Source organism: Kryptolebias marmoratus, linkage group LG14 (genome assembly GCF_001649575.2).
Source record: "Kryptolebias marmoratus isolate JLee-2015 linkage group LG14, ASM164957v2, whole genome shotgun sequence".
In the NCBI taxonomy this organism is placed as follows: domain Eukaryota; kingdom Metazoa; phylum Chordata; class Actinopteri; order Cyprinodontiformes; family Rivulidae; genus Kryptolebias; species Kryptolebias marmoratus.
In genome coordinates, this window is record NC_051443.1 from 645,095 (window position 1) to 667,783 (window position 22,689).

A 22,689-nucleotide genomic window follows, 5' to 3' on the forward strand; every position below is an offset into this window, starting at 1 on the left:
ATCATCAAAATTAAACGAAATAAACATTTGAAATATATGAGTTTGTATGTAATGTATGAATATAATATACAAGTTTCACTTTTTAAATGGAATTACTGAAATCAATCTACTTTTTCATGATATTCTAATTTTATGACCAGCACCTGTATATTCAGGAGTAAGGAAAAACTTTTATTAAGATGTTGGTTATCATGTGACCTATGTTTACCTGGGACCTTGAAAGGCGAAACGTTTTTTTGTTGTTGGTTTATTGCACTGAATGCCTTTTGTTGAAAGCAAACAATTTCTCACTAAAATCAGCAAACTAGCTGTCTAATTCTCATCATCAGCCATGACTTCTTCTTAAAACAGCTACTACTCTTCCACCACATCCACTGGTTTGTCTCAGGATCTCCATGTGTTATAATAAAAACAGCCTATGTGGTAAATGTTAAAAAATAGAGTTTGACTGACTGACATTCTGCCAGGTTTTTGTCGCAAACAGAAAAACCAGGAAGTTTTTTAAAAGTGAATTTTTGTTTGCTAGCAATGTAGCAGCTATAGACAATGAACAACAAACTGTCATTCATCATGCTGGCAAAACAGTCTCGATGTCACTGAATAACCCCATTAAGGTCTGAATGTTCACCGGTTATGTTTTATGTCTCATACTGCATATTGTTGCAGAAAAGTTTGGCTGGAATGATTAGTTAGTTGGCCAGACAAAAATGGTACAGAAAACCATTGGACCAGGACTCTAGTTCGACAAGACTGGGTGTAGGCTTCAAACTGCTGTTTAATGGAATTTGAAAAAAGAAGTCAGCTGGGTTTAGTATGCAGGATGGCAGTACCAAGGAGTCGCTCCCAGGCATTATGTGAATTTCTTTCATGGTACAGTATACAATAACAGGGTTTGAGACAGTATAAGAAGAGTATCTTCTGTTTGAGAGAAATACTTAATTTAATGTAAAGCTTGATTTTTTTCCAGATCTTTAGATATGCAAAAAGCCTGCATATAGGCGTGTACAGTTGTATTTGTTTATGATTGAGATCATGGATACCAGTGGCTGAAATGAGCTTACTCTACAACAGTGGTGTCAAATCCTTTTTTGTTATTACACTAAATAATAAAAAAAGGAAAAGAAAGCCAACCTATTTGAAATGAATTCTTCTTCTGCCGGTTGTATCAAACTGTCTTAGCACTTCCTCACTATCGAAGCTGATTTCGGGGTGAATGTCCATCAGGGCAAGACCAGTGACCCTGGTGTCCAACACTGTGTTGCATAGATACGTTTTAACACCTCAGTGTTCTGAAGAACACCGGCATAGTCAGGAGACCTTTTAGCAGTATATGTACATTTGGAAAAAAGTCCACTGTGTCCTGTAAAACTTGGCAAATCTGGCCATAAAGCTGCAGGCGCCACCAACCACTTTTACAAACTTCTGGGCATCTCACACTGTTAAATGTTCGTACTCTATTCTATCTGATTCATAGCCAGAAAGAGATGCAGTTTTTTTTAAAAGACCAACTTTGTTAGTTTTCTCATCTCCACAGCTGAATGCTGTCTGAGTAGTGAGTCAGCTGCTGCTGGGGTTCAGATGAGTTGGAGTGAACCACCTCAAAACTGAGGGAGAGGGGTGTAGAATGTAGCTATTCTTTTAGATATAAATTCTATAGTTTGTAAAAACTAAATTAGAATGTATAAATACTACATGCTTTTGTCTTATTTCTGGGATTGATACTATGTTTTAAGTAAAAACATAAATTTGCACTCCACTTTAAGAAACTGTCGGAGCTTTCTCCATTAAGAGACACCTATGGCCAACAGCACCACATGCAAACCGCAAACTTTCTGCTTGCCAAGATATTGTTTGCTTGTAGTTTTGAAAACTCTGTCTCTTTTGAGTACACTTTTGGTCTTAAAACCTCTTTAGACACCAGACGAGGAGCTCCATCAACCAGGGGGAGCCACTGGTCCTCTGCAAGAGTCCACTGAGGTTGTTTATCTGATTGGTTGCCTCCCACTGGAGGTTTTCCAGGCATGTCTCACTAGGAGAAGTCCCCAGATATTGATGAGGGATTATACCGTTTATACTCATTGACCTGGGATCATCCCAGGAGTAGCTGGAGGGTGTCACTGGTGAGAGGAATACCTGAGTTTCCTCCATCCAACCAGTTACCTTGTGACCCAAACACAGATAAAGGAAAGACAATGAATAGATAGATGGATGGAAACATGCCAAAACAAATGCTATGACCAATCATTTTTAAAATGATTTGTGAAGATCATCTGAAGATGGCAACTTTGGGAGCCACCGATTCAGACTTTAGACTACAGACATTTAGCATGATAAAGACTTCCTATGGGAACCTGAATCCTGGTCTTTCAGACTAGCCTTCTTCTTTGTCATTGCGCTTTTACTTGCACCTACCGTCAAAGGCAAAAGGGCAATAATGTCTTTGCTTTTATCTCTGCGTGTGTATGTTTGTTTGCATGTATACACGTGTTCATTTGTTCGTCTGTCAATAAAATATTTGATAAACCAATGGATACATTTTATTTAAATTCTCAGAAATGAATCATTAGATGAACATCTACAACTGCTTAACTTCCGAAATCAACCCCATTCAAGATGGCTGCCACAGCTAAGTGACCTTAGAAAACTCAAAAATGGCTTTCGAAACTTTTGAAGTCACCCTAATTCACAATGACCACCACAGCTATTTAACGTTAGCCTAAACAAAAATGTTTCAAGTCAGAACAAATATGAGTGACATTCAAAAAACCAACTCCAACCACAACACATTGTACAACATTTTTGTTTAAAACTTTCTCAATAACTTTTACAGTCAACCCCGTCTCTTTGCAAAATATCTCATGAACCACCTGACAGATTTTAACGAAACTCTCAGAAAGTAATCATTTGATAAAATTCTACAACTGATTATTTTTGGAGGCATTCCATTTCAAGATGGCTGCCACACCTAACTGACATTGACAAACACATACATGGCTGTAATACAGTAAATTTTACAGATATTGATCTGAAATTAGAGTTCATTTAGGCTGGTGCTGCAAAATGCAAAGAGGAATGCAAATTTCAAACATCTTCTCACTTCACTCAAACACGCTACCAACATTTTTTCCTCTCTTGAGATCTATTTTTCATCAAGACAACTTGGGTTTTGCCTACAAATTCTTCCATACAAGCATGTGTTTAGGTATTCGATTCAAGTCCTCAGTGTGTGTCTGTGTGTGTGTTTGTGCGCCTTAAGGAAATGGATAATAGCAGCTGTGGTTGTCAGATGATGTTTCCGGTTGAAAGGTGTTAGATGAGGGTTGGCGAGCAATGCTTGTGACAGAGACAACGGTACTAAATGCCAGCTTCTAACTGGGACATAAAGAGCTGCTTCTCCACTGCCCTGTCAGCCTTCTTTCTTTTCTGGATTTACTCAAACAAAAAGAAGAACAAGTTATTGCTCCTTTTTCCCAAGACAGACTCCCTCAATTAAAGTAAAGCTGTATTTCATGTCAGTGGAGCTTTTGCTGAGCATTTGTACTTTTGTTTTCCTGTTTAGAGTTTTCTTTTTCACGTCTTCAATATAACAACTTCTGCATACTTTATGCCATTTTCATTATTCAGATATCTTAATGTTCAGCTCGATTGGGAATAGTGTGCTATGACTTTTGGCTTGAGTAGCTTTTATACTTTTTGAATTATAACTGTGTGAATGGGTGAATATGACTTGTAGTGTGAAAGTGCTTTGAATCATCAGATACTCTAGAAAAGATGTGTAAAAATTCAGGCCATTTAGCTACCATTTTGAAACTTTTGGATTTTAGCTACGATTTTGCTAATTCTAGCTACTGTTTAGCTGATTTTAACTTTAAAATCTGTGTTGTTAGTTTTAGCCACAATTTTGCTTATATTAGCAGCTTATTTTAACTACTATTTTGCTAATTTTAAGTACCATATTGCAAACTTTAGTTACTGTTCTGTTGCTTTTAGTTTTAGCCACAGTTTTGCTAATATTAGCATCTGTTTAGCTTATTTTAACTAGTATTTTGCTAATTTTAGGTAGTGTCTTGCTAATTTTAGCTACTATTTTGCAAAGTTTAGCTACTGTTCTGTTGCTTTTAGCTTTTAGCTAATGTTATTTTGGTTTTAGCTCTGCATGTGTTTGGCTCATTTCAACTTTAACAAATCAGTTTTCAAGCAAGTTTCATCAAAGTCATTCAGTCCTCATTATTCACACATACTTTTTCAAAAAAAGAAATAATTTCCTCTGGTTGCCTTTTTTTCAATGTCTTACAAAAAAGCTTGTGTTTAAACTCTCATTATTCTCCTTTTTTCTCCCTCAGTCAGATTCCTGAATGTTATATGTGCTTCTCCCTGCCAAGTAAACAAGTTTGGCTGAGGTATTGGCCTAGATTTGTGGTCTTGCTGGAGTAGTATGAAGTGCTTTGTTTGGGTTTCTGAGGGATGGTTTATGAACACACTCCTATTTCAGACTCCTACTATGTTCTCCCATCCTGTGTGCCATTATAAATCTTAAAAGTCAGGCAGTGGCTTCATGAAACTACTGAAGTTATGTGAATTTGTTTTTTTTTTAATAATAATTTTAATTTTGATTCAATTCTGCTGTTGTCTCATAACTGCTCAGATCTTCTTGCAACAAAAGGTCAAAATTCCTCTTTGAGGTAACTGATAGTCTTGTTTATTTGAGAAAATTTCTGATTAGCATAATAAATTTAGCTGAATCCAGAATAGAAGAAGCCTTTGTTGTAGTGTCAAATTGCACCGTCTATGTTTATTGATTGAATATTTTGTCTCTCCTCAAACCAATAAATTGTCAGGCTTGTCCTGAGTGCATAAGAGTCTTGAGACTACAGAGGCTGTTTTGTCTGCTAGCTAGAGATAAGAGGTACAGTAGCTTTATTCTATTTAGCTCAAACATTTTCAATTTTTTTTAACAGGACAGTGCATATTAATAACAGTATATCTGTATGATGCCAGAGTTAGCCAGAGGCTAGTTTTCATCTGAAGTCCTGGTAGCCAGTTGTAAAACGGTAACATGGAAAATCATCAACAATTAAGAACCACAAATTAAGACAGTGTTAGTTCATAATAGAAGAGCAACAATGATGGCAGAAAACAGTAAGATACAAGATACAAGTGGAAGTAGTTTTGAGGATCAACATAATTCTTTACGTCTGCTGAATTTCTCTTTTTGGTTTCAAATGTTCAAGTTTATCTCAATTTTATGTTTTCTTTGCTAATCAGGGATGGAAACAACAGCATGTATGTTATATGTCAATATGATTTTTTTATCCATCCATCCATCCATCCATCCATCCATCCATCCATCCATCCATCCATCCATCCATCCATCCATCCATCCATCCATCCATCCATCCATCCATCCATCCATCCATCCATCCATCCATCCATCCATCCATCCATCCATCCATCCATCCATCCACACCAGGTCAATTCAACTTTGGTTGCAAGTGGGCCATTGATAAAAAATGGGGTTTGAGGGCCACAGGGCTGAAGGTGGACGATTATGTTTTTGCCCTTGTCTGTGTGTTACTAAAATATGTCATAAACCACTGGACAATCCATTTAGAAAACTGGCAGAAAGTAAATACTGAATATACAGTACATATATACCTTTTGCAGTCAACTCAATTCAAGATGGCTGCCAAGACCTACTCACCTTAAATTAAATGCCAAAAATGGCTGTAACTCAGATTGTACAAGATCTTCATTTTAAACTTTATCATTTACTATTTGGAGTCAACTTTGTTGGTTTGTTAAATATCTTATGAAACAATGGACAGATTTTAATGAAACTTCTATAAAGTAAATGGATTTACAGATGCAGATAAATTTGTTTGTACCCTTTTGTTAAAGAAAGAAAAACCCACATAAGTCACTAAAATAACTTGAAACTGACTAAAGTAATAAGAAATAAATTGACTAAAATTCAACTAATGAAAATGAGATATTGCTTTAAAATATTGGTTCATTGAAATATTTTTTTAAAAATAAGCTAATTAAACGGGCTTTGACAAAATAGATGGCACCTCTAAAAAATTGAAAATAATTTGACCATAGGGACATGGTAATTAGAATCACAGGTGTCTTTAATCTTGTAATCAGTCAGTCTGTTACTGTCACAACAGGCATCAATGACTTTCAATCAGGCCACAGCTCTTAAAAGCCACATCTGCAATAGAGGCCCTGAACATGGCACATTCAGATTACATGTTTCTTAACTCCCCTGGGAACATGAGAAAAACTCTCCTGGAGGTGTGAGTTGAAGATCTCACAGAGAAGGGGCTTTACCAGCTCTCAACCCACTCTCACTATTTGCTTAGATATACCAGGTTTGGCCGACAGCCTCCCCTTCCACTGGATCCTTTTCACCACCAGGTAGTGATTAGTTGCCAGCTCTGCCCTTTCCTTCACCCAAGTGTCTAAAACATAGGTCCACGAGGCAGATGACATGATTACAAAATTTGATCATTGACCTTTGGCCTAATGTGGCCTGGTACCAAGTGCACTTATGGTCCACTTGATGCTCAACCATAGTGTTGAATATGGACAGCCCATCTATAGCACAAAAGTCCAATAAAAGAACACTGCTTGGGTTGAGACAGGGGAAATCTTTCCCCCTAATCAAGCTCTTCCAGATAATGCCATCATTGCTCACTTAAGCATTGAGGTCACCTAGCAGAACAACAAAATCCCCAGATGGCACTCCGTGCAGGACATCACCCAGAGACTCCAAGAAGGTTGGGTAATCTGAACTGCTGTTTGCTGCACATGTACAAACAACAGTTAGAACCTCTTGCAGCTCAGAGCTGCAGAGAGGCAGATAGGCAGTTTTCTTGCTCACCAGGGAGAACTGGGCAACTCCAGAGAAGGAAAAAGTTCAGTCCCTCTTCTGGAATTGGGTTCCAGAGCCCCAATTGTGTGTAGAAGTGAGCCCAACAGTATAGTATCTATCTGGTATCCGTCAATCCCACACGCAAGCTCCACCTCCTTACCTGCCAGTGAGGTGATATTCCATGTCCCTAGAGCTAGTTTATGCTGCTAGGAATCATCACATCCAAGGACCCTCCTTTGCCTGCTGACTATTGCACCCAACTTCAACAGTCCTCTTTGCAGGTGATGGGCCTATGTGGAGGTGGCATCCTATCACTCTTTCGGGCTTGGCCTGGCCAAACCCAAGGAGCCAAGGCTTGAACACAATCTGCTTTGCTCTTGGTCTGAACTCTCTCCTGAGGCCAGTTTTCCATGGGAGATTCTAACAGGGGCTGATGCTCCAGAAAACATAGCTCCCAGGTTCATGAGGGTATTCAAACCCTTCCACCATGTTAAGGTGGCTATCAAAAATATTTCTTCAATCAAAGTGAAATAAATTCAATTTTTACAAAGTAATACCAATTAATTAAAAATATGTAATGTAAAATAAGTTATTGCACAAATATTCACCTCCTCTAAAGTAGCTGTCCTAATTTAACCCGGGAAAAAGATTATTGAAAAGCACAAGAGCAGGCCATCCTCACAAAATGAGTGACAAGAAGGAAAACAGTAAGAGAGGCCACCAAGATACCTTTTACCACTGAAGGAGTTACAAGCTTCAGCAGGTGAGATGGAAGAGACTGTGCTTTAACAACTGTTGCCTGGGTTCTCCACCAGTTTAAGCTTTATGGATAGTGGCAAAGAGAAAGTCACTACTGAATAAATCAAGAAATCTTGACTGGAGTTTATCTAGATATCTCTGAAGATGGGACGGTTAGCACACTTACTCTGAGTGCAGATCTGACAGGCAGAGACATACTCTTTGAGGTCTTAATTTAGAGTTGGCCACCAGAAATGTCTTTGGGTGAACTCCATGATGAAGTTTACACATGGATGGCAGACGAGTTGAGTCATGGGTCCACTGCAACAATTGTGTTCTCATGGAAAAATCTGGTTCTGCTTCTTGAGCCCATCTAATGATGTTTCCAATCTACCAGGTGATGATGCTGACAGTACAGAATGCAGGTAAGATGTCCTCAATAGATTTTGGTTTGGTTTGGTTAGAGAAGCAGAATTGATGAGAGAGGGTATTCGACTTGATGTTTTGGGATCCTGGACAGCTCAATTCCAGTCAAGCAAAGAACAGGAACCACCTGGCTTGTCTATAGTTCAGCCTTTTTGCCAATCAAAGATATGCTAGGCTCAGTCCACATGAAGAAGGAATGTTTTGCTCCTTTGTGTCTTCACTCGTTCAAATTAAGAAAAGCTTTGTCTGCTTTGGTGTACCAGATGAATAGTTTTTTGAAGTGAGCCGGGTTAAAGGTGTGGCAGTCAGACTGTTATTCTTGATGAACCTCCAGAAAAGTTTGCAAACCTGAGGAACTGCTGGTGCTGTTTTTGTGTGGAAGGTATGCACCAGTTATACACAGCATCAATCTTTTCCAGGTCTATATTTGTATGTCCGCTCTTGAAAGCATAACCAAAGAAGGACACAGAGGTGAGGTGAAACTCACACTTTTCAGCTTTCACAAAAAGTTGTTTTTTTAGTAGACATTGAAGAACGTGTTGGACATGTTGCTGATGTTGTTCAGGACTCTCAGAAAAAAAAAAAAAAAATCAGGACAACATCTACCATATTTTCCGTACTATAAGGTGCACTTAAAAGCCTTCAATTTTCTCAAAAAAACGACAGTGTGCCTTATAAATGTAAGAAGTCGTAATGTTTTAGTACGACTTTGGTAAACTACAAAGAAACAGCAAAATCGTCTAATTTGAATGGAGCACGGCCCGCGCAAACTTACAGAAATTGGGACGTGCACAATGCATCTTATAGTCCGGTTTGCTTTATATATGACAAAAGTTCAAAAATGGACCATTCATTGACAGTGCATCTTATAATCCACTGCTCCCTATAGCGCAGAAAATACGGTAAGTACATAAAGACAAATAAGTTGAGGAAATCTTGAAGAACATCTTTACAAGTGCTTCGAAAATGGCAGGACCATCGGTAAGTCCAAACAGCAAAACCAGATATTCAAAATGCCCTAGAAGGGTCTTGAAGGCTGTTTTCAATTTATGCCATAATACACATCAAATGGTAATATATTATGGAGGTCAAGCCTAGAGAATATCTTGGCTGAGTGTAGTTGTTCAAAAACTGAATCTATCAATGCTAATGGATACTAGTTTTTGATGGGTATTTGGCTGAGGCCTCTGTAATCAATGCAGGGTCTTAGTGTTTTATCTTTTTTCTCAACAAAAAGAAACTTGCACCAACAGGAAAAGTGGATGGATTGATTATACCTGCTGCAACAGAATCCTTGATATACCATGTCATGATGTCCTTTTCTCTGCCAGAGAGATTGTACAAGCAGCTGGATGGCAGGGGAGTTCCTGGTTGCAGGTCTGTGGCACATTGGTATGGCTGGTGGGGCGTAAGAGATAAGACCCTTTCTTTACTGAATACAGAAATGAGATCATGGTTATGTTTTCGATGATGAACAATAGGAACCTTGGCTTTGTCAGAGGCTTCTGAGGGAGCATTAATCAGAAGCCAAGCAGTGACAGCTGAGCACAAACTGCTAAACAGAAGGAGCTCCAATTTTCAACTTTTTTCTCAGTCCAATTTATGGAAGGACACAATAAATATATTCCTTAGCGTTTATTCTTCACTGACATTCTTATAAAGTTAACCGAGTTCTACCAATCTGCATCGGTTCTACATCAGTAGATGTATTTGTAGGAGGAGGTGAACGAAGGGGTGGGACATTCTGTGGAACAAATGCAGAAGCAATGAATCTACAGGCCTTGTAGTTCTCTCTATCTTTCCCTGTCAAAAGGTTGTCTATTGGGATTGTCAAAATTTTTTAGGTCATCTAGGGTCTTGGGTTCATTTCTGGTGGCTAATTGATCTTTCAACTGTTCTGATAGGGAGGTAGCAAACGCACTTTTGAGGGCTTTTTTATTCCAGCTTGTCTGAACTGCCAGAATACAAAAATCTATGAATTTGCTCCCTTGTTTTAGGTTCTGAAGTCCTCATGGAGAGGGTGATCAAATACTTTTACCACCAGAAGATTATTGAAAGAAATTTGCTTAATAGGATTTGACATTAGATAAGCTTTTGACCATCTGAGGGCTCCTCTTCTTAATGCACCAACAAGAAATAAAATTTTAGCACAATCAGAGACAAAACTACAGAGTAATTGGTTAAAGATGAAATTGCTCTGAAGAATAAAACCACCACAGTGGTCAGACTCGCCCTCAAATGGTTCAGGAGGTGACAGAATGGGTTCTCGTGGGAATTCTGAGAGTTCTGGAGCGGGGTTTTGAGATGGCGCTGGAACTTGAATGGAGGCTAAAGGAGATGGTAATTTCTGATCAATTGTTGAGAGAATGTAATAAAGTGAATGTCACACTAAGTGAAGGTGTTCAGTCTTGGATGAACCCTGATTTTTTTCCCATGGTTGGACCATTCTGTCATAATTGATAATATGTTTTTACTCAGGGTTCAGAGTACCGAACTGAAAAACCAACACAGGAAGCAGAAATAAAACAAATGAGATTTTTATTTTGTAGGAGACTGGAAGTCAAGTAAGTGTAGATCTGCAGGAGGGAACAAGATATGGGTTAGAGTCCCTCAGGTAAGTAGTGTAAAGTTTGTTGGTTTGAGAAATATTTTTCTGATCATCATGGCAGCTGTTTGTTACAGGAACTCAAGGAGTGTATTAGGATTACAGTAGGAGGGAGATGATCAGCAGTGTTTCAGAGGATGAGGAGGTCAGTATTGTTCAACAGGTTGAGCGAAGCCAGCGGACAGGCAAGCAGCTGGCAGGCTGAATTGACTTCTCCTGGTTTCACTTAAGAGGAATGCCTGATGAAGGAAAAATGCTGGAAAACCTTTTGCTGAACAATTCACTGAGGAGTTCCAGAGCCATACATAGGATTCTGCCAGGAGACACAGGTGAGTAAAAATGTTTGTCATAAGTCTAAGAGGAGATCACTAGAAGTTTTCACGAGTGGTTATAGCGTTAATGGTCACTTTGTGACTTTCAACGGTCCAACAATAAATGTTGGTTCAACTCAGTCTTAAATAGACTGCAGAGTAATCAGCTGAAATTACAGAACCAGCACCGCCCAATAGCCACCCTCAACTGCTTATCTTGCAAATAAGGTGATTAGTGGAGAAAACAGAGCAAAGCACAGAAATCTGGAAACCCTTATCTAAATCGTACAGAACATCTGTAGAAGGAGCTAAAACATGCATTCTCGAGAAGGAGCCTTTTAAACCTGAGATAGCTGAAGCAGTTTGCTCACGAGGAGTGGGCCAAAATACCTGTCAACAGGTTCAGAAGTTTCAGAGCATTACAAAAAAATTGCTCAGTAGCAGTGATTGTTTCAGTAATTCTTTGTTTAACCGATCCTATAAACAATTTTGTCCATGTCTGTACATCTACAGATCATTAACTACTGGAGTCAATCCAATTCAAGATTGCCACCACATCACTAGCCAACACAAAAAGGCTTATAACCCAGTCAGTTTTACAAATATTGAGCTAAAACTAGTAGCTGAGGGTCATTCACAACACATACCTTGAGTGTGATTTTGCATTTAAAAAGGGCTATATTAAGTACACGGAGCGCTTGTTTTTGGACACTGGGAGGTATCGGAGTACCCGGAGAAAACCCACTCATGCACAGTTTGAACATGCAAACTCCACACAAAAAGGCCCCGAGCTGCATTTTAAACTCATGGTCCTCTTGCTGTGCAGCCACAGTGCTAACCAACTGTACCACCGTGCAGCCTTGTTAAAAATAGCACTGTAGAAATATTTGAAAAGGATTGTTTAATGCGTGAAGCATGTATTCTCAGTTATTTTTACAAGATTTGGATAATCTCATTGTTGGCATGCTTGAGTTGAAAATGTTTGACTATTTTTTCAATAACACCTTTAATTACAAGTTTTTAGGCCAACAAAAGCTGTAGTTGAAGCTTTTTCTCAGTTTATTTTTACAACTTTAAGCATCACAAAATTTATTTTTTAATAAAGAGTATAATATTTGGCTAGAGGTAAAAATTGCACTAATGTCTCAAACTTTATAATCCAAATTGTCTTCTTGGGTAGGTATTATTAGAGTTAAGTGATAAAGTATATCTTTACATATACAATCCTGTTGCTTTTGTAATTAATCTTATCTCTTCTATCCTGGGGCCATGTCACACTCAGTTAAATCCTAGTCGAGCTCTTTGTTATTGTTGTCACCAAGCCCACCCTTCCTTTGCAGGGATGAGAAATATTCCTGTCCGTACTGCAGTTGCCACAACTAAAAAAAACAACAGGTTGTTAGAGTAAAAAGTCACGGTTATCTTTTGTTTCTGACTCAGGCAGAATTAGAAAGAAAAGTGATCCAAATTGTTATCACATATTAGCACCAGTCTGACATGAAAAGCATCCACACAGTTAAGCTCATCGTCTCAACCAGGATAAACTACTGCAGCACCGGAAGTTTTTTTACTGTTTTACATGCTGCAATAAAATTTGCTTGTGTTGGTGTGTGTATGAGTGTGTGCTCTTACTTTAGTTAGCCTTCATATTTGTATATGACAGACAAAACTTTATTCAACAATTGAAGGTCTAGTATTCCTTGAAGGAATACACATTGCCCAGTGCCTTTCATGCCAGAGTTTTTGACTGAGATCATCTTATGTTGAGAAATGAGTTGTTAAGAGTTGTACCTGCTTTGGTCAAATTTTGAAAATAACCTTATGTGCAATCTCATGAAATTATAAGTTGTCAAGCTCAGACTATGTGCTGTGAATGATTTTCAGCTATGACCACACCAAATTTTAGTTCAATATCTAAAATCGACTGAGTTTTAGCCATTTATGTGTTTGCTCATGTCAAATAGCTGTGGCATCTATCTCAAATTGTTATGACTCCAAAAGATAGTGAATTGTTAACATTCATCCAATGATTACTTTCTGAAAGCCTCATTAAAATTTATTTATAGGTTGGAAATGTATTGCTAACAACTAGGGTTGACTCCAACAGTTCAGCTGAAGTTCTAAGCATCTTGAATTGGGCTGACTTTAAAACTTCATCAAATGATTTCTTTCTATAAGATTTACTAAAATCTATTCAGTCATTAATGGGGTAATTTGGTAACAGACAGACACATAAACACACTCAGACACAGGCAAAAACATTAACATCCCCTTTTGGAGGTGGGCAATAATGAACAATCCCTCTGAGCTCTGTAGATATTTGTCTTTCTCTCCTTGTTCAGTCCGTTTTATTGACTGCATGCAGTGTTACACAGAGCCATGTAATCAGAGAGGGCTGCTTCCTTTGCTTCTGGTAAAACAGGGGCTGATGTGTAATATCATCATTAATTATATATTATTTTAGGTCTCTTACAAGCTTCCTACTGCAGTAGTTTGGTATTATAATCAAATGAGTCAAATAACACCAGACATTGTGTTTCATCTTGATGTCTCTGCAGAAAAGGTGCTTTAGTGTTAGAAACAGCCCTAATGTGTGTTTGTCTTTTCGACAGCTCAGGTCGGGGGACATGTCTGGACAATGAACCTCTGAAACAAGACTTCCTGTACCCAACTTTGGCCCCAGGGCAGGTGTACAACGCTGACGAACAGTGTCGCTTTCAGTATGGAACCTCCTCACGCCAGTGCAAGTATGGGGTAAGAAACTAGCATTTTTCACCCAGATCTCATTCTCACATTTTCCTTCACAATGACCTGATGGGATCTCTGTTCTGTACCATACCATACCATACTGCTTTATTTATAAAGCACCTTAAAAAGAGGCTGACCAAAGTTCTGTACAAAGGATAAAAACTACATAAATCTACAGGAGAAATAAAAATAACCTGAACGGTGTCTTTATCCTTGTAAACATGGCACCATTTCTAGAAATGCTTTCATCCACACAGAAGCATAGAGAACAAACCAAATGCTGTAGTAATTATAATAGGCCTGTATGTGGCACTGTAACGCTGCCACAGAAACACATCTCAAACAGGAAACAAGAAGTGGAGCAGACGCACAAAACTGTGAAAAAGAAAAAAATATGGATAGCAAATACAAAAACCAAATCCTTTGTGTGGACTGACAACAGAATGGAACTTCTCCTTTGTGTCACAATGAACTACTATTAACAATTTAGGGTATAGTTCGTTGATTCGGTCCAAGAAGAACCAAATCAGGAATCAACTATCCCATATTTCCAGATCTATGCAGATTTTGTATTTAATATAATAATGTATATGAAACTATTAGCTTTTTAACTTCTCCCTTGTTTATTGTTTCTCCTGTTCAAACATTCCTCCACTTTTGGTTCATCTGAAGAAGTTACCATTTAGTGTGGGTGAGGATATTAGGTTTGCTGCTTTAAATTATAGGGGAACAAAACAGTGGTGTGCAATCCTGGTCTTTGAAAGCCACTATCCTGCATGTTTTAGATGTTCCTCTGCTTCGACACACCTGATTTGAATGAATGAATTATTAACAGGCTTCTGCAGAACATTAAGGCATGCTGAAGAGAATGCAAACAACTAAAACATTCAGCATCGTGGCCCTTATCAAGCAGGATTGGGTGCTACTGGAGAGATTGAAGAGAAGCTGGAGTGAATATATGTATCTTTTATTCTTTGCCATCAAATAAAGAGGTGTTGCCATTTTTATACATAGAGATACTCCCTTTGTTCATGTTAAAACAATTTCTGATTCTGTTGGCAGGTTTATAATTGTTCTCAGGCTCATTTATGTTGTAAAAGTGGTTCTTATATGCTCCCAGTTGCAACAATGATTATTTTTTTAGACAGGCTTTCTCAGTGCTGTCGGTTTTGACTATTTATGATTTGAATATGGGAGAGGATTTTTACTGCTGAGTGGACTCTTTTTCAGACAACTCTTCTTTCACTTTTGCTCTTCAATCAAAGTTGCCCAAAGAGATTTATTGTTGTGGACCCTTGGTGCTTTTACAATTCAGATAAAAGTCAATACTCTTTTTTTTTCACATATTAACTATACAAACACTCTCATTAAAGTGTTTTAGTTGATAGCAGGCTGCTTTTGTCAGTTTCAGACTGTAAATATGACTCTTTCTAAAATGTTGCTAATGCAAGACCAGCATTGTGTCTTGACACACATTTACTCTTAGATAATGATTTTTGCCTCAAAATGAATCAAGTTTTTCGTTTAAGGAAATAAGACCCCAAAAGGCCACGTACTTCATGTTGGGGGAAACAATGAAAGTTTTGAGAATGGAGACAGACTTGTGACTGTTGATTTTAGATTTTAAAGAGGGTACAGAGATCCTCAATCTTGTGCTAGGTACAGTTTCATGTCAGATCCTACATCTAGCTCACTGGACTGAAGCCAGGAATGCAAAAATATTTGACACAGTGTACTTTCTGTGTGAATAATGCCAAGATGCTACAACAAATTACTAACGTTTGGAGCTGTCCCTCCACAAAGAGGTTCCGGTTGGAAAACTTTCTTACATTATCTAATGTCACTGGAGAGGATATCACTCCCAATGCCTTTACTCTATATGGAAGAACAACAGGGATGGCTATACGTCCTATCACCTTGGTCCTTCTGGGTTCCGGCTGCTGCGGTGGACTGGTACCTGCCCGGTGTGTTGGGGGCTCTGGGGGGGCCTCTCCTGCTTGGTGCTGGGCGGTTTCTATGCTGGGGGCTGGTGTGGGCACCGTGCTGTTGGCGGTCGGGTCCCGGGTTTGCCCTGCGTGGCGGGAGGTGGTGGCATGGCTGGGTTGGGGGAGCTGGTGCCCTGCATCTCTCCCTGTACCTCTTTGTCCTGGGGGCTGCTGACCCTGTGCTTCGCTGGCGACCTACCTCTGTGCAGATGCACAGCTGCCTTGGGGTGGTGCCCGGTGTCTGTTTGCCTGGGACTGCTGCTGCCGTCTGGGGCTGGATTCACCTGTCCATGGAAAGCTGCAGAGAGCTTCCAGTGGACCTTTCTCTCCCTGACAGTGAACCTCAGCTCTCCAGCCCCAGTTAAAGCAGGGCAGTGTGAGACCCTGGAAAGACCTGGAGTTTTTAAAGATTACTTTTCCAGGCCGTTTAAAAAAACTGCATGTGTTTGTGTGTGCATGCACAGCACAGAAAAATATAAAGAAATTATTGATGTGGTGCAAACAGAAGGCTCAGGATTGTGTGTGTATATGTGTGTGAGAGAGTGAAATAAATTTGAATGAACAATCAAACTTGTTTCTTTAATAAAATGTAAAATGTATTGAAATATACATCTATTAATATGCCATGCCATATGTCTGTCTTTGTTAAAGAGCATAAAACAAAGTATTTTAGCATGACAGCATGTATTTTTAATGTGTGAAAGCATCCTGTATCGTAACTACATCTCTGCTGTTTGTAACAAACCAAACTGTGTGAAAATCAGGTAAAGATTCAGTGAGTTCTGATTATTTTAGTTGGACATACAGCTTCCTCAGAACAAAGAAATGAACTGGGGGACGCGTGAAGGACCCAGCCAAGATGGCGGCCGTGCTGACTCGTCAGCTCCAACAGACAGCGTCGGTCTTCGAGGTGTCTATGTAAACAATGTCTATGGTGGCCGGTAACATTTGTTGTTTGCTAGTGCTCCTTACCAAACGTCCGGGTCACCTAAACCTGACCAATTAAATATTAAAATCAAATTCTGTCCGTTTTTCCATTTCGTGTTTTTGATCTTAGCCTAAAAGTGAAATATGAAAAAGAAGGCATTTTTGGGGTTTTGTTGTTATAATAAAAAACAAAATAACCAGTCAGTTTTTCATTTTATGATTTTTGATAGTCAATTGAAAATGGAAAGAATGATACACGGATTAAACTACAATGCTACCCCAAAATATCAGATTTGTACCTTTATCTCTCCCCCCCCAAAAAAAAAAAAAAAAAAGTTTAATTTGAAATGAAACAAAAGAAAGTAAACATGTGAAACAAAATATGTGATAGCACAAAATGAATAGGAGGTATTTACACACACTTCAGATTTCTTCTTTTTCCAGAAAATAAGTTGAAGGATTAGAATTACACTATCTTTATCTGTTTTTTAAACCTGTAATGTTAATAAATAACCCTCATCCAATACTCCTGTCTTCGTAATGAAAGAACCTCAGTACGGGAGGTGATACAAGCAGCAAAAGACAAAACGACTGCACGATAAAATGAGAAGCTGAAAATCTTTTCAGGGATTTGATAACCAGTAATGTGATTTTGCTTTGCATTATATAAATATTTGGACACATTATGGGAAAGCAGGGGTCAGAGATTAGCTTTGATCACAGACTTATTTAATTTCAGTGAAAGCAATATCTGTTATTTTGGCTCCTAAGCTCATAACTGTGGTTTTAGATCTGCATGAAAGACACACATTTATGAGTGGATGGAAATCTACTGCAACACAGTCAAAGTGGAGTTTTTCATGTGGCAATCAGATCTATTTCTGACTGCTATATGTGGTAAGATATGCTTTTCTGTGAGGGAGAATAACCTCAGAATCATATTTAAGGTCAATAATCAAAAGGTAGTCTGATGTTTGAAGGAAAAACCCAGTCAAAGGTTCCTCAGCATATAAAAGCTGTTTTGCATGGCATTAGTACCAAAATGAACAAAGAAAAGAAACTTTAGATGTAAGAAATATTAGCTTGAATTTTGTATTTATATATACAAATATTATCGGACATAATTTCATAGTTGAAATATTTCACTGGTAAAACATGATGCTTAAATATATAATTTATTTGGCTTAGACTGTAAGACAATAAAACTGTGAGCGATGTCAGAGAAAACGTGAATTTCTGGCCAATATGCCAGACATATGCCACCACACTTGGCCTAGTGGAAAAGCAGAACTAAAAGCTAATCACCTAGCTAAAATTAGTGTCTGTTTTATTATATCAGTGAAAATGATATCATACTGAACTGTACAGAGCTCATTTGTTTTATTTTGGAGCTATGAAATACTGAAGTGTGGGAAAAGAGGTGCTTCTGATTGGCCAGGCATTAATCAAACATGTTGTCCTGATGGTTGAAGGGAATACTAACAGGTTGCTATTACAACAATGTGGCCTGCCTACTTTGATGCTAGATTCAGTCTGGATTCAATAAAGTAAATCATGCAATTAGGATTTTCATTTCGAGATATCCTTTTTGTAGAGCAACTTTGTTCTGGCACACGTAAGCAGCCATCTTCTCTATATGGTATGTCTGACATGCCATAACAGGACAAAAAAAACATATTAAAACTAAACATCTTAAAGAATAACATTTGTTTGGGTATCTAAACAATATGATCTGATAAAACTGAGTGTAAAATCACCACTTCCACAGAAGTAACTTGTAATACACATGATTGTATCCAGGATTTTGAGGGCGGGTTCTTTTTTAGGAAAAGCAGAACATTTTAGCCAGGGGTATGGGCTCACCATGAAGCTCCTGCATTTTAAGGGTTTAGAAGATTAAGACTGATGTACATAGTAAGCTGAGAAGTTATCAATGGACTCTTAAGTTATGTATAGCTTAGTATTTGAATGTTTATATATCAAACACAACACAGAAATTATTCTGACTGCCGAGAACATACTTATTACTATTCAATTCAGTTCATTTATGTAGCGCCAAGTTACAACAAAAGTAATTTCAGGGCACTGTACAAAAAAAAGCATATACATTATAGAAGCCAAATAGAAAAGTTATCTATCTAAGGAAGCCAGCAGATTGCGTTGAATCTTCACTTGGTTCAGTCTCCCATCCTGAGCAGCACATTGGCAACAGTGGAAAGGAAAAACTCCCTTTTAACAGGAAGAACCCTCCAACAGAACCAGAACCAGGCTCAGGATGAGCAGACATCTGCTTTGACAGGCTGGGGTTAGAGGACAGGAAAGAGACACAGACAAATATAGAATGACTGGTTCAGGTGTAGTTTCTATTGGAAGAAAGACAAAGAGAAACACGTGTTAATGATAGAAAAACAGTAGAGCAAGTAAAGACAGCAGCAGAGAGGAAATGTGGTCAGTTTGTCCTCTAGCAGTCTAAGCCTAAAGCAGCAGAACGAAGGGATAGCTCAGGAAACCCAATCCAGCCCTAACTATAGGATTTATCAAAAAGGAAAGTCTTAGGTCTAATCTTAAAAGTAGACAGGTTGTCAGCCTCATGGACAAAAACTGGAAGTTGATTCCACAAGAGAGGAGCCTGACAGCTGAAAGCTCTGCCTCCAATTTTACTTTTAGAGTCTCTAGGAACCACAAGTAAACCTGCAGTCAGAGCTCAACAGCACAAAAACTGTAAACACAAATTACATTCTAATGACACTTGTAAAGCTGCCTGATTTGATAGGGAATCAGAGGCAATACTAGGAAGGATGATGTAAATTTTCTCTGATTTACATAATTTTGTTTATAATGAAGTCAACACTACGTAGTTATAGTGAAACATGGCTCAACAGAGATAGGACTTTTTATTTGTCTAGTTCAGCTAGAGTTACACTTTGCAAGACATGAAGACATCAACTCTAGCTGATGTAGTTGCAAGACGAAAAAGACGAGAGCCCATTCTCAACACAAGATCTGTCCAGAACCTTTTTCTTCCAGGGGTATGCGCCAACTATTGCGTGACTGGTTAGAACTTTGTGCGCACAAAGCGTACAAAGATATTCTAATGGCGAAGAACTTGTGGAAGGAGCCAGAACAGGTACTTTACACAGAGGAGATCATGTGTTGGAAACAGTGGCAGTGTCTTTGTGACATATTTACAAGGACAGAATAGTGAAGACCCCTGCAGGAAGAACTCCATTCCATTGCTATGTGAGTATGGAGGAGCTACACAGGAGTTATGTGCTGCAGTTTCTTGTTGAGCATAAAATGTCTATGAGGAAAAGATGCAACTACGTTATTGAGAGCAAATTTCTTCACTTACAGTTGAATCCAGAAAGACACATATGCCTTTATTTCATGTCTGACATGAAATCAGAAAAAACTTTTCCTGTTTTAGATCAATTAGGATTTTCAAAATTATTTCTGTTTGCTAAATGCCAGAATAATGTGAGAGATAATGTTTCCAAAGCCAAATTTTACTACTTTCTTCACAGTCAAATGTTTAAATATACTAAGATTATTATGCCTTTAAACAGTTTGGGACATTTGATGTCATGTGTTTGGAAGCTTCTGATAGGTTTATTGTTAACATCTGAGTTAATTAGAGACATAAGGCACACCTGAAACACACTGCTTGCTTGTGTAACATCATGGGAAAGTGGAAAGAAGATATCAGAAAGAGACTTGTGGACTTGCACAAGTCTGGTTTCAACTGTAAATCCAGCTTTACAGTACTAAACAAAAACCTGGGGTTGTTCTTATGCTCTTCTATTAAAGATTAATAATATACAGTTCTAGCTTTGTGTAGGGAATTCTTGTATGTTAGCAGGCTATCACTCCAGGTTAAATCAAATTCTTCCATTTCAGTGGAGCACCATTTTCTTTCCAACTTAGCCAGCTTCCTCTGACTGATCACTTTCTTTCTCAAAGGAGCAATTTTATTCAGTGATGTTTGCATTGAAGTTGTAATATTATCAACAAAATAATCTACGTTGCAGCTCTCTGTACTCTGCAAGAAGGAGAAAAACGATGGAAGAAACTATAAATTTGATTACAGCGTTCTCTGATAAAGATGAAATTTACTCTGTGCTGTGTAGTCAGTCAATGTAAACTCAAAAGGTTATTAATAATACACAGAATAGAATTGTTAGGTTATATTATTAAGTGCTTAGTCTCAATGCCATTTGTCAAAACCAAATTAAAAGTATGATGAAGAACATGAGCAGATTTGTGGACAATTTGGGTAAAACCAATTGACTCTATTAAAATGTTAAAGACTGTGTTTAAGCTATTACTTTAAACATCTACATGAATATTAAAATCCTGTATGAGTTTATCAGTATTCAATAATAAGTCAGACAGAAAATCTGAGAATTCAGACAAAAACTGAGAATAAGGGCCTGGTGGACGATTTATAACAAAAAGTAAAAGTGATTTTTCTGATTTCCATTTTGGATGACAAAGACTGAGGGTCAAATACTCAAAAGAATTATAACTAATAATTGGTTTAGCATTAATCAGTAATCCTAAATGAAAAATAGCAGCTACTCCTCCACCTGGACCCGTTGTTCTAGGAACATGAACATTTAGATAATTAGCAGGAGTGGATTTATTTATACTAATAAAATCCTTCTGCTGTAACCAGCTTTCTGTAAGACATAATAAATCAATTTGATGATCAGTTATCAAATAATTTAACAGAGACTTAGAGGAAATAGATCTTATGTTTAATAATCCACATTACAAGATTTTATTCTTCTGTCCTGCTAAAGAAACTGTGTTCATTTTTTTATATGATTTTTATGATTCATCTTTCTTTTTTTTAATTTGGGCCATGGGCAAGCTGACAGTTTCAATGGGGGTTTGGGTGGGTAACAGAGGAGAAACAGCAGAGAGGTGTGAACGACTACAACTCTGCTTCCTGGACTGAACCCTGGGTTGTCAATAATTTGGATGACAAATTTGGCAACAAAACTGGCCAAATTCCTAGAAAGAAGAGCGGCTCCACCCAAAGTGGAATGAACGCCATTTCTCAACATCAAACCAAATTTTGCTCAAATTGCACTCCAAATATCTACGTAACCCGTTTTGCTTTCAGGACATCACCTTGATAGCCAGCAGTTAAATAATGACAGGTGGCTAAAGATGTCATCGCTGTCAGGTTCAGGAGGGAACCAGAAAAAACTATGGAGTCTGCCATAGTTTTGCAAAGTTACACACTGAATCATCATTAACATTTGTGACCTCCAATTTGCTTAACTGGGTGTCATTACTGCCAATGTGAGTAACAATCTTACTGCATTTAACCTTAGCTTTAGTCAGTATTTTCAGGTAGGATTCAGTGTTGCCCGCTCTGGCCCCTGGAATGTATTTGACTATGGTTGCTGGACTCACTAGTGCCACTTTTTGGACTATGGAGCTGCCAATTACCAGAGTCTGCTTCTCAGTGGGTCTGAAGCTGAGTGAGGAAAATCAATTTGAAATAAAAACTGGTTGATGATGAACTGGGTGGCTTAGCCTTAGCACTATACTTACTCCGAACTGTCACCTGGGGTCTGAAGTCCCTGCTGCTCACAGTCTGCTGGAGAACCGCTAACTGGAGCTACTCTTGGTGGTTCTGCGCTGCCTGGAAAACTAATGTCTTTTCAACAATGCAAAGCTGAGCTACCAATTCAGTCAGCCTTGCCTCCAAATCTGCCATAAGACTACATATATTACACATACTATTGGTGTAGATTCTCAGTCATCCAGGCCATGGTAGGTTCAAAAATATTACGTATGTTGCTGGAGTATCCGAGAAACTCAGAAGGATTTTCTCCAAATCAATCAATCAATCAAATTTTATTTGTATAGCACATTTCAGCAGCAAGGCATTTCAAGGTGCTTTATATAATTAAAAAACAAAATAAAAACAGCATGTGACAATGAATAAACAGTAAGAAAGAGACAAACATCAAAAACCTGCACTCTAACCCTAATTTAGCCATAAGCAGCTCTAAACAGGTGGGTTTTAAGTTGAGATTTAAAGGCACCCAGTGTTTC

General features: G+C 38.2%; 1 protein-coding gene across 1 annotated transcript in view; it reads left to right on the forward strand.

Annotated features, from left to right (window-relative positions):
* Window positions 1-22,689, forward strand: part of adamts6 (ADAM metallopeptidase with thrombospondin type 1 motif, 6) — a 149,748-nt gene that overhangs the window by 50,494 nt on the left and 76,565 nt on the right. Inside the window, exon 12 of the mRNA XM_025009356.2 lies at window positions 13,570-13,711. Coding sequence (XP_024865124.1) covers window positions 13,570-13,711 — 142 coding nt within the window. The remainder of the gene's footprint in view (window positions 1-13,569; window positions 13,712-22,689) is intronic.